The 16,161-nt window shown below is 39.8% G+C and overlaps 2 protein-coding genes across 3 annotated transcripts in view; one reads left to right on the top strand and one right to left on the bottom strand.

Moving 5' to 3' along the window:
- Positions 1-16,161, top strand: part of LOC149154944 (psbP domain-containing protein 3, chloroplastic-like) — a 290,689-nt gene that overhangs the window by 264,274 nt on the left and 10,254 nt on the right. The gene's annotated exons all lie outside the window — the stretch shown is intronic.
- On the bottom strand, positions 339-2,568 carry LOC149154945 (uncharacterized). Its single transcript, XM_089442446.1, has 2 exons — positions 816-2,568; positions 339-691 (listed from the first exon to the last, which is right to left on the bottom strand). Exons 1-2 carry the CDS (start codon positions 2,346-2,348, stop codon positions 488-490), a joined length of 1,737 nt encoding a protein of 578 aa, XP_089298572.1. The 5' UTR covers positions 2,349-2,568; the 3' UTR covers positions 339-487.

Here is a 16,161-nt window from a genome sequence, read left to right as displayed (position 1 = left end):
CAAAAATCTAGGAAGTGAAGCGTCCGCGGAAGCGTCTGCTATATATATATATATATTTTTTATATTTTTTTGCATTTATACTCAAAACAAACATCCCAAATACCAAATTAATTGTAGAAGACATGAAAACATGCATATTTTTGCATAAATCAAGATAGATATGGCATCCATGATTCCATTGTAGTTACTAGTATGTACAACAATCATCTATATTCTAGCTATTACAAACATACATCAAATTTTTAAGCATATTATAAAACATAAAACATTTAAGCATATTATAAAACATAAAACATAGAGCATATTATGATTTATCTAGCAAGTGAGCAACTGTCAACATTTGTCATGTCCAAAATTCAAATAATAATGTTTACAAAATATGTCACTTGGTCACCGCCAAGCCAAAAAGGTTCAAAATTCAAATTCACAAGTCTACAAGTCTAATGAGTAATCTATGACAAAAAGAAGTAGATTGTGAATATATCTACTAATCTCTCCTCCTTCCACCACGAATAGAACGTGATGGCGGGCCTCCACGTGGTGGCAATGAAGAAGATGGTCCCTGTGTAAGTCGTGGCACTGGAACTGATGAAGAAGAACCCCCTGCTGTTGATGTTGAACCATGGAACCTAGGAACCAAGGGACCAGATGGGGGTGGGGGTGGTGGCATATCAACACGGTCATCATCATCCTAGAATCGCTCAAAAAATTCATGCAAAAAAAAAAAAACACTAGTTAACAAAAAAATTAAAAACATGAATTAGAGAAATGCTTTATAAGGGAAAATTGGAAAATTCATACCACAATGGACATACCTGGATAAGAGCATCCTCTAATTGCTCTAGTCGCAACACTCCATCCTCCAAATTGGGCTCCTCTGGATTCTTGTCCCAAGTCAACAAGTCTTTATTAGACTTTGCATCTTCACAGTAATGGGACAACAATCGCAAGTTGTAATGAACATAAACCAAGCTCTCTGCCCGGTCTAAACTCAACCTGTTCCTTTTAACACTGTGGATGAAAGAATAAGAGCTCCAACACCTCTCTGCAGAAGAAGTGTTTACCACCTGTGATAGCACCCGCAATGCCAAACTCTGTAGAAGTGGAGTAGCCCCTCCATGCATGTTCCACCACTCAAGAGCAGAAAAATGCTCTCGATCTTGAATTGCATGCATGCTCCCAAATGGACCAGTGTTGAGCGTATAGTTGCTCACCTGTCTCCGTACCAATGCAGCCTCCTCATTATCAGGGATTAATCTACTCAATGCAGCCATATATTTTTCGTGAACCTCTCTATCTTGGTGTGGTTTTTTCCTGCTTCCCCCCCCAGGTGCTGGTTTTGAAAGCCATGATGGATGATAGTATTTAGGTGTCAAAACATATGCTAATGCATGTAATGGAATATTTAGCATTTCCCATCGGTTTTGCACCTCTACACGAATATAATTGTACAAGGTGGTATCTCTAGGCTCAACAATGTCTTTAATCTGCCCCAACATGCTATCCATTTGCTCATACACCTCCCCAATTACTGGTCGATCTGAATCTGCAAACTTGATCATGTAATAAATTGGTTTGGTGAATTGCAAAACATATTTAACCTGTGACCAAAAGTAACTGTCAAGAACAGTGTCCTTGACTACATTAGCACCATCTGTGTCAGTGTTAATTTCATCCCATGTTTCAGCACACACCAGATTAGTTAAAGCTTGTCTCACCCTCACTAGCCGCCTAAAGGTGAGGTAATAACTAGCAAATCTTGTCTTTGCAATTTTAAGCAATTGCAACTTGGAGTAAGTGCCATAGAAGTAGTTTACCCTTGTATGCCCTGTGATGAATTTAATGAGATGCTTCCCTTTCCTGTAAACCTCAGCAATCCACCCACAATCTTTGTGTTTCACAATATCATGCATCAAAAGGTTCAATGTGTGAACCAGGCACCCAGACCAAAAGATGTGTGGATGAGTACGCTCAATAATTTTTCCTGCTGCCTTACAATTTGCTGCATTATCTGTGATCACTTGAACCACATTATTCGGACCAACATCTTTGATTGATTTCAATAGGAGATCTGCAATGTTTTGTGCAGTTGCACTGATGGAGGAGTCATGACATGCAATAAATACTGCACCACTAGAAGAAACACCAAGAACATTTATCAAATGTTGGTTTCTAATATTTGTCCACCCATCTGATACAATGGATACCCCATAATCCACCCACTCATGTGTAAAACGTGTCAAAGCTCTTTGAACCTTAGCTTTTTCTCTTTCTAATAACACTGTTCTAGCTTTTTCATAGTTGGGGGCCTTGTATCCTTTTGGGGCTTCATTGATGGCCTTTACCATGTCATGCCAATAGGGAGAGCGAAGCACATTGAATGGTACACCGCAAGCACAAAGAAAACGGACTATCTTTCCATCCACATCATCCCTCCCAGCAACATTAAGGAAATCCCCTATTGTTTTTCTACCTCCAGAGGTTGCAGAAGTACCATGAGGAGATGGGCAACTACCAAATTTAGAGGTTGCACTTGATTCAGAATGAGTTTTTTGTTTCTTGTTTTTTTGTTGTGCAACCATCTCTATTTGGATGTATTTTTTTCTTTGTTCAGTTGAAATGTTTGGGAAAATGGTTACCCCCACAGAACCCTTTTTTTCATCACTGTCCAGCACCCCACAAAGATGCCTCCTCAGACGGGTATATGAACCCGTATATGGTTTTCCTCCATGACAACCATGAGGGCACAAAAATTTGTAAGATCCACCACCCTTTCCCCCTTCAAGTTTGGTCACATAGTTCCACAAGGGATTTGATGTACCTTTCCCATCTTGTGCTTCAGTGTCCCCTTCAAGTTCATCCCCTTCCTCTTCAAACCCTTCCTCCTCATCATACATTGGGTCACTACTATTAGGACCAAGTTCATCCCCTTCCTCTTCCCCTCTATTCCTCACCCTTGCCATCATTAAAACCAAGAGTGGAATGATACATAGAAGCCAAAAGAACACCATCTTGGAATATGGATATAGGTGGTGGACAACCTGTAAATAAAGGAGCAAGTAGAAACAATGGGAAAGAGTAGGAGAGGGAGGAGAAAAATACAATTTTTTTTTCAAAAAAACAAGGGAGTTTGGGGTTTGAACTTACCTCTTTAGCTCTTGTAGATGAAGTCCTCCAAGCTCTTGCTCCAAGCTCCTCCTCCTTCTCCTAGCTCCTCCTTCTTCACTCCTCCAAGCTCTCCTCTCTTCTCCTCTCCTTTCCTCTCTTCTCTTCTCCTCTCCTCTCTTCTCTTCTCCAACTCTCATAAACTCAAAGTGAGAAAATGAGAAGAGAATGGAGGCTTTATTCTTTTCTAAACTCACCCTAAACTCACTCTAACCCACCCCCTCATGCTAAGTTAAGTTAACTTTTAAAAGAAATTAAAAAAAATTTAAGTTAATTTTTGCTGCCCGCGGGTTGCGTCCGGGTTGCGTCGGGTTGCGTCCGGGTTGCGTGCGGGTTGCGTGCACTTCCGGGCGGGTTGCGTGGCGCAACCGGATGCCAGAATCGCCCTCCGAAGCGCGGATCCGGGGCACCGCCACCTAAAAACCAGGAATCGTTTTTAAAAAACGGAATCGCGCCACCTAAAATTTGGAATCGCGCTTCGCCTTGAGATTCCGGAACGATTTCGTACGGGTCGCGGTTCCGGCTTAGGATCCAGGGGGGGGGGGCGATTCCTGCAACCCTGCTCTTTCCTATCCGAAAATCAAGCTGCTCACGGCCGTCTGATGCATCAAATCTTCTTCTTATTTTCTTTCTCTTACGTTTTTTCTTTCTGGCAGGTTGAATTACTGATGACCTGGAACTTTCTGTTTCAAAACTATCAGATGAATTATGCGTGATATGTCTTTCTTTAGCCCGCATCTGATCTTTATCATTCTTAAGTCTATCCGGATCACCTTCAATTAACCATCTTTCAATCGAATCAATAACCTCTTCATAATAAGATGGAGCTTGTTGCAGCAAATGAGAAGACTCCTGATCTGTTGATGTTACCTGGTTTCTTTCATCTTCCAATTGTTGAAACCTTTGAACTTGTATTCTAATGGCATCCATCTGTCTAGAGTGTTCAACCTTTATATCACTGATTTGTCTGGCATGATGTTCTTCCATGTCTTTTATCATTTTATTGTTCTTTTCCTTTATGTCCATCAAGTAATGCTGCATGAAATTTATTTCTTCTTTATGATTCGCTTGCATGTCAGCCAACTGATTATTATGATTGAACGTCATGATAGTCATTTCCTCTTCCATAGTTAGTAACTTGTTGTGCATAGAGTCAATTTCCCTATCATGATCAGCTTTCATGGTCACCATATTTTCCTCTAAGACTGACATCTTGCTATGCATGTTTCCAATTTATGTTTCATATTTAGTTTTCATGGCCTCAATTTCTTTAGCATGCTGATTTTGCGTGACCTCAATCTCCCTATTACGTTTTTCCAGGTGGGTGCATAAAGTTTTCACATCATTGACATAATTAGTTTGATTGATTTCCATATTTCTCACCAACATCATTAGATCTCGTAAAATTTGCTTTTGCTCTTCCCTTTCATTGTCATTTGTCCCTGATTTTTCACTATCATGAACTTGATCTGCAATATTTCCGGTGGATGACACATTCTGACATGATGAATCGTCTTGGGATCTTTCAGCTGGACCGCTTATCAAATTACTTTCATTCTGTTGCACAATTTTAGAGGCAGAAGGCAAGCTGTTTGGATAACCATATCTATTTTTAAAAGCATCGACAATGTCTTCTAAAGAAGTGAAAGATTCCTTTGGAAAATTGTTAAACCAATTCAAAGCATCATCTTCTAAAGAAAGGACAAATAAGCGCATTTTGATATCTTCATGATTAAACTGAGGGGATCTACAGTATATGATCATGATGCGAGTAAACAAGACTAGATGCCTTCTAACAGCGATTGGATCACCACCCGAGAAAATAGGTAACTTAGGAATGGCATCTTCCGGAAAATCATGGAGACGTTCAGTAAAACGACATGGCTTAAATGAACAATCCATGATGAATGATAAGGGATTAGATGAATGATAGAACTAGATCTCTGCTCAAGAAAATCAAGAGATGAAAGAAGTGGAGTCGCCACTTGAACAATGAATCTGATTCTAAGATCCAAAAATGAATCACAAGCAGATATGAGGAAGGCTTCTTGTCTGGGAAAAATGAGAAAATGGAGTCGCCACCCAAACAAGAAACAACCCGAAGAGATGCTACTAATATGGTGAAAAATAAGGCAATAAAAGATCCAAATGATAACCCAAAAGGTTGAATTTGCCAGCTCAAAATGAGAGATGAGAAAGATGAGAAGGTGAAAGTCGATGAAACCTCCAGGAACAGAAAAACTCTGTCCCCGGCAACGGCGCCAAAAAATGTTGTCGTTGCCGGGCCAGATGAAAAGATAAGAAGTGAGAAAGAAGATTGTCGTTGAAACGCCGAGACAACAATTTCCCCGGCAACGGCGCCAAAAAATGTTGGCGTTGCCGGCTCAAACGAATGATAGACAGATGAACGATGAATGATGAAAAGTCGTTGAAATGCCGAGAAAACAAAGTCCCTGGCAACGACGCCAAAAAATGTTGGCGTTGCCGGCTCAAACGAATGATATACAGATGAACGATAAATGATGAAAAGATGTTGAAACACCAAGGATAGAAAAACTCTATCCCCGGCAACGGCGCCAAAAAATGTTGTCGCGCGGATTGGCACGACAACGCTCAGACCGGGGGCTGTCACTCTGATCCCCGATCCCTCCGTTTAAGCCTGTCTCCCGCGGCTAAGCGGGGTAGTCCCTGTGAGATGATGAGACCAACTGTCAACCAGTTGGTTGGGAGACACGAGATACAATATAAAAAGCACTCGATGGATTTGATTAATTTAGCAGACCAGTGCCTTAAGAGATTGTGGTTAAAACGATTACTTGTTAAATGATGTAAAAATATGGACCACGAACAGCAATCATCTATCATTAGCTAAATCACAATGCTCTTAGAATGACCAAAACGATATCCAGCAATTGAGAATTTTCAAAAAAATGAATGCTTTAAACCACCATGAATCATAACCATTAACCAGATATCAATTTCGCATCTCGACTTGAAAATTTAGATCTCAGCATGAAAGATTGACTGGATCTGACGAAGAGAATTTTCCACAAAAATTTTTTATACTTTTTCAAAAAAAAAATTTAAATATTTTTTCAATTTTTTTATTTTTTTATTTTTTTATTTTAAAACAAAAGTTAAAAATGAAATCTAAAAAAATTAATCTAAAACTAAACTATTTAAAAAAAATAAAACTAAATCTAAAAAAATTATAAATCTTTTTTATTTTTTTATTTTTCATAAAATTTAAGTCTAAACAAAATAAAGTCCTAAACTAAAATAAAAAATATAAAAATTTAACCTAGAATCTAAAACTTTAAAATCTAAAACATAGAATAAAAATCTATTTAAATGAAAACTAAAACGTTAATTATACAAAAGCATAAACCTAAGTCTAAGAAAAAAAAAATTATTTTTTTATTTTTATTTTTTATATCTAACAAAATGAAATCTAAAAAATAAAAGAATTAGAATCTAAAAAATAAAATACGTAACTAAGGACTAAACTAAAAAAAACTATTTAAATCTAAACAAAACTATACGAATTGAAATCCTAAAGCTAAAATCAAATATAAAAATACAAACTAAAAAAAAAAGGGGGGGCATAATTACCTTACCCTGAAGCGTGAAACGGCTAAACATTACCTGCGTTGATGGCCTGGAACAAACGATCGAACGCATCCATCGAATTTTTGCTTGGTTTATGATTTTGCAGGTACACAGATTGATGGCTGGGCGATCAGAAACGCATACGATCAAGGAAGAACGCAGAGACGAGATCAACCCTCAACAAAGAGAATCGAAAAACGCTGAGGCGCGTGACAGAACTCTGCTACAATGCTGGAGCTGAAAACCCTTGTCCGCTGGTTCGATTTACCCGCAGAGAGATGAACGCGTGAAACAAAATTCGAGCATAGGCACGGGTAGCGACGGACAGAGACGCAAATCGTTTTTGCTTGAACACGCAGATGGAGGCTGGGAGGTGATCGATTTTGCAAGCGTGTAAAAATTTACCTGGCCTGGCGCTGTCGGCAATTTTGAAAACGATGTTGGAGTAACCTTTTCTACACATTTGGTGCATGGATGCGATGATGCCCAATAAAGAAAGAAAGAACCATCACCCCGGTGACGCATACGCTGAAAGATAACCAGAGCATTTGTGCTTGGATCAAGTCTGAGGAATTTTGGATCGATTTGCAGATAGATTCACAGTGAATAAATCTCCGATAGCAGCTCGGATATATATTTTCGCTTTTAGAAACCCTGATTTCTGCGTGTGAATAGATCGGAGCTGACGCTAAGCCTTTGTGTGAAATGATGAGCCCAGAGATTCAAACAGTGAAACGCAGTCACGCTTGCCTTAAGCGCAGTCAAATGTGATAAACAATTATTATGTGTGTCTGATGTGCGTGAATGTGAATAGATGGTTCTGCCCACGCTGAAACCACTGCTCGCCTGACGCATATAAGCCAAGCGAAATTCTGAGTGAAGACAAAAAATCGCAGCAAAGGGACAGGATATGGCTCAGAAGGAGACAGCGTGTGAAAAAGATCTTAGAATTTGTCCAAAGTTTGGCAGTTTTGATGAGGAGCCTGCAATTTCAAAGAAACAAAACCCTAATGAAAGCTGCATAAAACAAACATTTAAAACCCTAGATCAGAAAAATTAAAACCCTAGAACAGTTTATTAATGTACAGATTTGGCCCCTTAACAACCAGATTCATCAATAAGCACAGAAATATTTAAAAAAAAAAGGAAATTTCAGACTGTCACTGTGAGGAACTTCAGAAAATCTCTCATGCAAATTAGAAAAATAAACCGAATGATAGACCCAGGATCAAATCCAATTGGGCTCAACACAAAATGCTTGCGGGAGTTGGCTGGTTCAGCCGAGAACTTCCCCGAACGCCCACAAAATTTCCTTCAATGATGCTTTCTGCACAACTCAAAACAACTGTCAATAAAGAGGGCAAAAATGCTGCTAGATCTCAGGAAGTAATGGAGATACCTGCCATTACTTCAGAAACCCTAACAGCACCCAAACCCCAGCAAGTGAACAAGATACCTGTGCTCACAATACTCTACAAAAAGCTATTATTAATGGCTGAAAATAAAATATGCAGAAAATTTAAACAATCTCACAGCATTTCAAGAGAGTAACACCAGCAAGATATGGACCCCAAAGTCTTCTTTTATTAACCAGAAACAGATTTACAAGAGAGCTTCTTCAGTATCAGACTCACAGATCCAATTATCTGAAATGACCACCTAAGACCCTATATAAAGGAAATGATCCCAACGGCTAGTTCGAATGATCCATGTAGAAATGATCTCGACCGTTGATGAGGATCAAGACATCTCTTGATCTCATCCGTCGATTTATTCACTTAAAATATTATTATTTTATTTAAATTTTTTATTTATTTAATTTTTTAAATTTTTTATTATTTTTTATTTATTTAATTTTTAAAATTTTAAAATTTCTTAATTTTTTTTATTTTTATTTTATTATTTTATTTCGTTTTTTTTTAAATGGATCATCGAACTAAGCCTTCGGAAACATCACCTAGGACCTAGGACTTAGGACTCACGAGGGGATTTAAAACATTTTCAACCCTCAAGACACATTTCATGATGACTTTTTACAATTTACATCTCAAGGGGACAAACCCACTTAATACAGACCCTCACAAAACACCTAGTTCTGCGACACAACTATAATCTAGCAGATCAACACACTAGGATTCTCCTAAAATTCCAATGACAAAATCCATCCCAGCTTTGGGGTCAGGTTTGAAGGAAAACTCTGCCGATCCATGGATCGGTGAGACGAAAAACCTTCCGGGACGTAGATTACCACCAGAAAGTTAGGTCCACCTAGGCAATTTACATACATGACATGTCTGCTAAGATTATTTACAATTCATACATGCAGACTGGGTTTACAATCAAAATGATCAAGCTGCTGATGACTGTAGGATGGCACGGAAACGTTGATCAGGTGTTGCCCCTTTCTTGCAAAAAAATGGGGGGGGGGGTACTGCATGGGTAGTTGACCAGTAGAGGTCAACACTGCCCACAGAAATTTAAGCATATCTTGATCATACAGCATTTCCCTAGCTACTTCCACAATAGTAGTGTTTTTTATTTCTGCTCCGGATTGTAGGGAGTTGCCCACTCCCTTCTGATGCCTTCTTTAGAAAAAAATCAGTGAATTCCTTGTCAACATACTCTCCACCATTGTCTGAGCGCAACACTTTTATTTTCTTTCCTGTCAGATTCTCCACTAGAGCCTTGAACTCTTTGAATCGACCAAAAACCTCATCTTTGGTTTCAGAAAGTAGATCCAAATCTTTCTGGAATGGTCATCGATGAAGGTGACGAAGCATTCGGCACCACTAAGAGATTTTGTGGACATCAATCCGCAGATATCTGAGCGTATCAATCCTAGAACACTCTTAGCCCTATTATTACTTCTGGAAAACGCTGCTTTGGCATATTTGCCCAGAGCGCACCCTCTGCATACATCATCTTGTTCGGTACTTAGTTTTGGAACTCCTGATACTATTTTCCTGAGAATTCTCAGAGCCCCATGGTGTAAGTGTCCCATCCCCCTGTGCCATAGTTCATTCAAATATTTGTCTCCATTACTGCCTATCAGTGCCATTGGTGATTCTAGCTGCAATCTGTACAACCTGTTACTTCTGATTCCAATCTGGGCCTTCTTTTTCCAACTCAGGTGTTTGACATATACTTTCTCCTTAATGAAGAAAACATCATAACCCTTGTTTTGAAGTTGAGATACGGAGAGGAAGTTCATTCCCAATCCTGGCACATGCAGCACATGGGTTGCTCGAAGTCGTTCTACTGCGTTTGTTTGAAAGACCACAGTACCTCTTCCTACTGGAATACACTTTGCCTTATTTCCCATGGTGATATGAAAATTCATTCTCTCTTCCTGATAATCTGAAAAACATTCTTGGATTCTTGTCATATGCCAGGAAGCTCCATTGTCTATATACCAAACCTAAGAGGAGGCAGAGCTTGCTAAGCAAGCGACTTCTTCTTCCAATCTAGAAGCTAACATAGAATGATCATAATTCATGTCCCTTGTGCATGCTTCTGAAAATTTGCGTGAGTCCCCTTGAGTGGATGCCTCTGCATCATGCTCTTGACCCATAGTTGATTTCCTATTGCCGAATCTCTGCTCCGATACCATGTGAAAATTTCTAAACTGAAATTCTACTGCAGCAATTGATTTATTTCAGCTACTTATTATTCACAATAAGTTATTTACGAAATCCCTTCAACAAATATTAAAATAAATTCTACTGCAGTTATCACACAATTACCCAGAGAAAAATACATGCACAAGAACCAATCACATCAACACAGTTGTTTTTGGACAATTGTCCGAAAAACCCAATGTGGGAAAACCAGTGCAACAAATGAGGGCTTTATTAATCTTCAGCAGCAATTGCTTTTACAAGGAATGATTTTATAGAGAAACTGAAAGAAAACACCTGAGACTTTCCCTTTGAGACTTTTTGACACTTTGGAGACCCTGGTCCCACTCCTACGTCACCTCTGTGTCACTTTACGTGGCTCAGCATGGCCCTGAGTGGCTCTGTGTCCCTCTGCGTGAGGGTTGCATCTCTCCTCTGGACTGCGTCTCTCTCTGCGTTGTCTCCCATTGTCCCTGTGTCACCTCCTCCTCAGTCACTACCTGCTGCTGATGCCCTCCTCTTCCTCCACCATGCAAGTCTCCCTTTGAAATCGATCTCCTTTACTTGAAAATCGATTTTCCTAGAGATATTGAGTATCTGTCTGTGTGTCTCAAAATGATCCTCAAGTCTTCTTTTATACTTTTCCTGTTGACGAATGAACAACGAAGTTTAAGTCCCTAATCAACGACTAAGATTAAAACAAACTTGATCCTCATCTCTTAGAAGCTTCTCACCCTTATCTTTATTAATACCCATTAATATTTTTATTTTCCTAAGTTTAGACTTAGGAACCCATACAAAATATTAATTATTTTAATAACTCCTCATCCGAGTGGAATTTCTCAAAACAATTTATGGGTCTTGGATATCTCATGTGCCTTAGCCTCTCCTCCAAATTTCAAGACTAGATCACATCCGATGCTACCAAATATCAACAATGAGATCCTTGTTGTAAGAATAGGAAGCTTGCCTTCAAGTTACTATGACTTATACATCTGATCCTTATGATTTGAGATGGCACTGTATTGCTGTCACACAAGTGAACCTTGTAGTATGCAGCATCATGTAGAATCATAGAACATCAAGGTTACTTGCTACAATCACCTTATAGTACCTGGACCTATTTCTGAGCTCTATGTTGTAGATGATCTACTTCAATATGCCATCGAGTATCATGAATCTGAGTTGTCAAGACTATATTCTTTATAGAAAAAGATTCAATCTGAGGTAGTGACTATCACTGGTATGATGAGATCATGTTATTATTGAGATCACTGTATGACATAGACTGAAACTGTGGGAGACACCAAAACTGTTGCCATGTACCCGAGTTCTGAACGCTTCATCTTTTGACTGAGATTTCTTGATCCTAGAACTTCAGATAAGGATCCAAATCAGTCTTGTTATAGGACTAAATTGTCTTGCTGTTGTAGACTGATCCTTCAATCCTTGATGTAGGTTTTGAAACACAAAGCCCTACAACTTGCTTTGATGCCCTTCTTGAAAACTGATCCTTGAATGTCTCTTTGCTGCCCTTCCTTTGACTTCAGCACCTTAGCTCTGATACCATGTTGAAGAATCTAGGGCAAATGAAGTTAATGAGATTCTTCTTTACATGATAACTATTTGTGAGGCATTTTTAACTTTTTCTTATTAGCACAATCTTCTCTTGATATTATTAGGGTGTGTCTTCTTAGTTCATCAAATAGTTACCAAAACAAAAGAGACAAGAACACAAGATGTTGGCTTTCTGCCAAGGCCAAAACCTCACACTCTTTGAGAGGAAAAACTGCACAAAATTTTGTTGATTTTGGGTAGCATCAGTTGTGCTCTAGCTCCGAAATTTTGTGGAGGGGCTAGAACACATGAGATCTCCAAGACCCAAAAATCCTTTGGGAAAATTGCATCCGAATGAGGATTTATTAAAATAATTAATATTTTTAATGGGTTCGTAAGTCTAAACTTAGGAAAATAAAAATATTAATGGGTATTAATAAGAATATGGGTGAGAAACTTCTAAGTGACGAGGATCAAGTCTGTTTTAATATTAGTTGTTGATTAGGGAATTAATCTCGACCGTTAATTCATCAACAGGAAAAATATAAGAGGAGGCTTGAGGGTCAGTTGGAGACACACTTGAGAGATTAGTCAGTTCGATTTTTCTGGAGCGAGGTTTGCTGAGAAAATCAAACAAGTGATCTATTGCAGTGAGAGGGGCAGTAGCAGAGAGTTGGGTTGGAAGGGAGTTCCGAGCCAACGAGTACCAGTCAAAGAGGCAATGCAGAGGCCTACGCAACCCAGGAAGGGGCTCATGCAGAGCTAATGCAGGCCAAGAGGGTTCTTGCAATGGCAGTGCGAGATAATCGATGGAAGTTCGATGTTCTGAGTCGGGAGGGTTGAAGTCGAAGCTCTTGAGAGCAAAATGATCTAGTAGAGAAGTGACGCAGTCTCCGAAAGGCAAGACATTGGCACACATAGAGCAGATTGTGCTGGGATTTTCCGGTGCTTATCGGAGTGAGCCATTCAGTGGATTAGTTGGGACTTAGAGAACGAGGTAAACCCTCATATGTATTTCTTATTGTTGAAATTTCTCTGAAAGGTTAGTCGGTATGAGAGGCAACCTGATGTACTCAGATTCTACTTGCTTAATAATACAAACCCTCTATATGTTGCACTGGTTTTCCCGAATTGGGTTTTTCTGGGGATGTTTATCCAAAAATAACTGTGTCCCTTGTGTAATTGTCTTGTTCTATTTTCAATTCATAATTTGTATGTATGTGTAGTCTGCAATAGTGTTTTCATCGTTGTTTAAATAATTAACTTGTTGAATTTAAAAAAAAAGTAAGAGATGATAAACCAGTGATTGCAGTAGGATTTTTGATGTGTAGATTCAGAAATTCTCACATGGTATTAGAGCATTGCAAAGCTAGAGTGCTAAAGTCTGAGGCATCGCAGTGGATGTTGTCGCAGTGCGATAAGCACAAAGCAGTTTGCGGCAACGCAAAAGCAACAAAGAGTCAGCACAGATTAGCAGCAGAGGTAGCTTCAGCATCGCGAAGCATCCATACTGACCAGCATGTCATTTTTTGTGTGAAATTTCAATTGCTTACTTCTCAGCAACTGAGTTGCAGTGCATCAGTTAGTAGTGGCAGTGCTATAGGTGTTGGAATTTCTAAGTCTAACTATTAGAAATCCTTCCTATACTTTCTGATTTATTTCTTGCTACTCGCTCTATTAATTAACAAGTTATTTACCATGTAAATACTGAAAATAAATACAAGTACAGTCTCAACACATACAGATCATCAATTGAAGGAAAAACAAGCACACAAGTGACACTGTTATTTTTGGACTAATGTCCCTAGAAAAACCCAATGCTGGAAAACTAGTGCAACTATTTGAGGGTTTTATTATTAAGCAGTTTCAGAATATATTCTGGGTGCTAGAAATGGCTCACCCAACAAAGAATGCCCTCAGTAGCAGTACCGCTCAGTTGGAGACAAATATCAGCCCCAATCTACCCCCTGAAATCTCCTAGCGTTACCCTCTAGGGTCTGCGTCAGCCTCTCTGGCCCAGCGTCAGCCTCTCAAGCCCAACGTTAGCCTTTGGAGCTTCTGCGTCTCCCACGCTAGCCCTCCTTAGGCTCTGCGCAGCTCCTGGCTGCCTCTGTGTGGCCTCTCATTGCTTCTGCGTGGCCTCTAGCTGGCTCTGCGTCAACCCTCTCCCAGCTTCTGTGTTGATGCTCCCGATACTATCTCTGCCTCTTTGCTAATGCATTCACTGCCCCTCAGCTGCAACTCTGATCACTCCTTTGATTTCCTCAATAAGCCCTGCCCCAGAAAATCGAATTCTTGATCAACTCGGTGTGTTCTCCAAGTGACCCTCAAGCCTCCTCTTATACTTTCTCGTTGACAATTCAACGGCCGAGATTAAGTCCCTAATCAATGGCTAAAATTAGATCTGGCTTGATCCATGACTTTTGGACCATTCTAACTCAGTTTTATATTAATTCACATTGTTAAGTTATGGTATGTTCTATGCTTATAACAGTTTACTTCTTTTTCTTATTATATTCCACCGATTAGCAATCACATGTACATAAAGTAAAGTGCAGATAGAACATTAAACGATTGACAGAAAACAAGCCAAGACAAGAGACACAAGATGTGGCGGCTAGCCAGGGACAAACCCCACGATGTGTGGGGAAACCCTTTGATCAAATCTTCTTTTATCTTCAATAATTCAGCAGAGAGAAATAGTACAATAAATCCGATTCATATCAGCAGTAGCAAACCCTAGATCAGCAGCATCAACATTAGCGGTTTCATTATCAAACTAGGGCAGACCATATCTCACAAACCGACCGTCGGATTGACTTCATTCCACCACCAAAAGTTTCGGCTTCCAGAGGAGGTTCAGATGAACCTACAACATAGTTCAGATGAGGAGATCTTCTAGGCCACGCAAGTCAATCTTTACTTCTGCAGTTACAGCTTCAGTTTCAGCAGTTTCCGGCTCCAAACTAGGGCAGTCGATATCTTGCAAACCGTTCGTCGGATTGACTTCATTCCACCACCAAAAGTTGCGGCTTTCAAAGGAGGTTCAGATGAACCTACATCGCAGTTCCAAAGAGGAGATCTTCTAGGCCACACAAGTCAATCTTTACTTCTGCAGTTACAGCTTCAGTTTCAGCAGTTTCCGGCGCCAAACTAGGGCAGTCAATATCTTGCAAACCGTTCGTCGGATTGACTTCATTCCACCACCAAAAGTTGCGGCTTTCAAAGGAGGTTCAGATGAACCTACAGCGCAGTTCCAAAGAGGATATCTTCTAGGCCATGCAAGTCAATCTTTACTTCTGCAGTTGCAGCTTCAGTTTCAGCAGCTTCTGGCTTCACATGTGTGAGAGAGAGAGACCCATTTCAACGCAGTAGAGAAGAGACTCATATCTGCGCAGTAGAGAGAGAGAGATGTGATGAGATGAGTGAGTCCAAATGAGGAAAAGTCCTCTTATATTTATACACAACGTTGGTGGGTGAATAGATGCGACTGTTGGGCTTCTGAGCCTACATGAGTTGTAGGTCGGCTTGATAATAATTCCATAATCAAAATAAATTCATATCTCCATGAATACTTATCGGAATTGGATGATCTTTATATCAATCCTACACCTCTCGACGAGAGGAATCTAATAAAAATATTATCAGCCATGAATAATATGACCCACATGAAGTTTTGCCCTGGTTGCCAATTTTAACACTCCCTCTCAACCATGGAGAACTTCATCTGCAATCTGTCTATCGGTCGTTACTATTCATCCATCAAATGCACTGCCTTGTACAGCCTGACCATTGCCCTGCTCTGCTTTGTCTTGTTCTGCCCTGCACTGATCTGTACTATTTTGTTCTGTTCTGCTCTGCTCTTGCATTGTTCTGTTCTACTCTGCTTTTGTCCGAATTATGAAGAAGAAGAAATGATCGAGGATATATCATACTGACTCAAAGTCAGTCTCAGAGTATGTACCACTGGTCCCAGACCAGTCTCAACCAACCCAAAGTCAGCGTCATAGTGAGTACAACTCCAATGGTCCCAGACCAATATCATCCTCCACAGACTCAAAGTCAGTCTTAGAGTATGTACCACTGATCCCAGACCAGTCTCAACTGACCCGAAGTCAGCGTCATAGTATGGTACAACTCCTACCATTGGTCCCAGACCAGTATCATTGATCCCAGATCAATGGAGGTCATCCTAGCGTAGGGAGTACGGTAG

The sequence above is a fragment of the Pinus tabuliformis genome, chromosome 9 (assembly GCF_031772625.1).
Source record: "Pinus tabuliformis cultivar Carrire ecotype Pingquan chromosome 9, CPIR1, whole genome shotgun sequence".
Taxonomy (NCBI): Eukaryota; Viridiplantae; Streptophyta; class Pinopsida; order Pinales; family Pinaceae; genus Pinus; species Pinus tabuliformis.
Note: the sequence above shows the minus strand (reverse complement) of the source record. Positions and strands in the feature narration are given on the sequence as shown.

Excerpts from the sequence above, each read along its gene's own strand:
- LOC149154945 (XM_089442446.1), bottom strand. The coding sequence starts at position 2,348 with ATGGTAAAGGCCATCAATGAAGCCCCAAAAGGATACAAGGCCCCCAAC. Across the intron at positions 692-815 it reads TAGAGGATGCTCTTATCCAG|GATGATGATGACCGTGTTGA; the intron begins GTATGTCCATTG and ends GAGCGATTCTAG.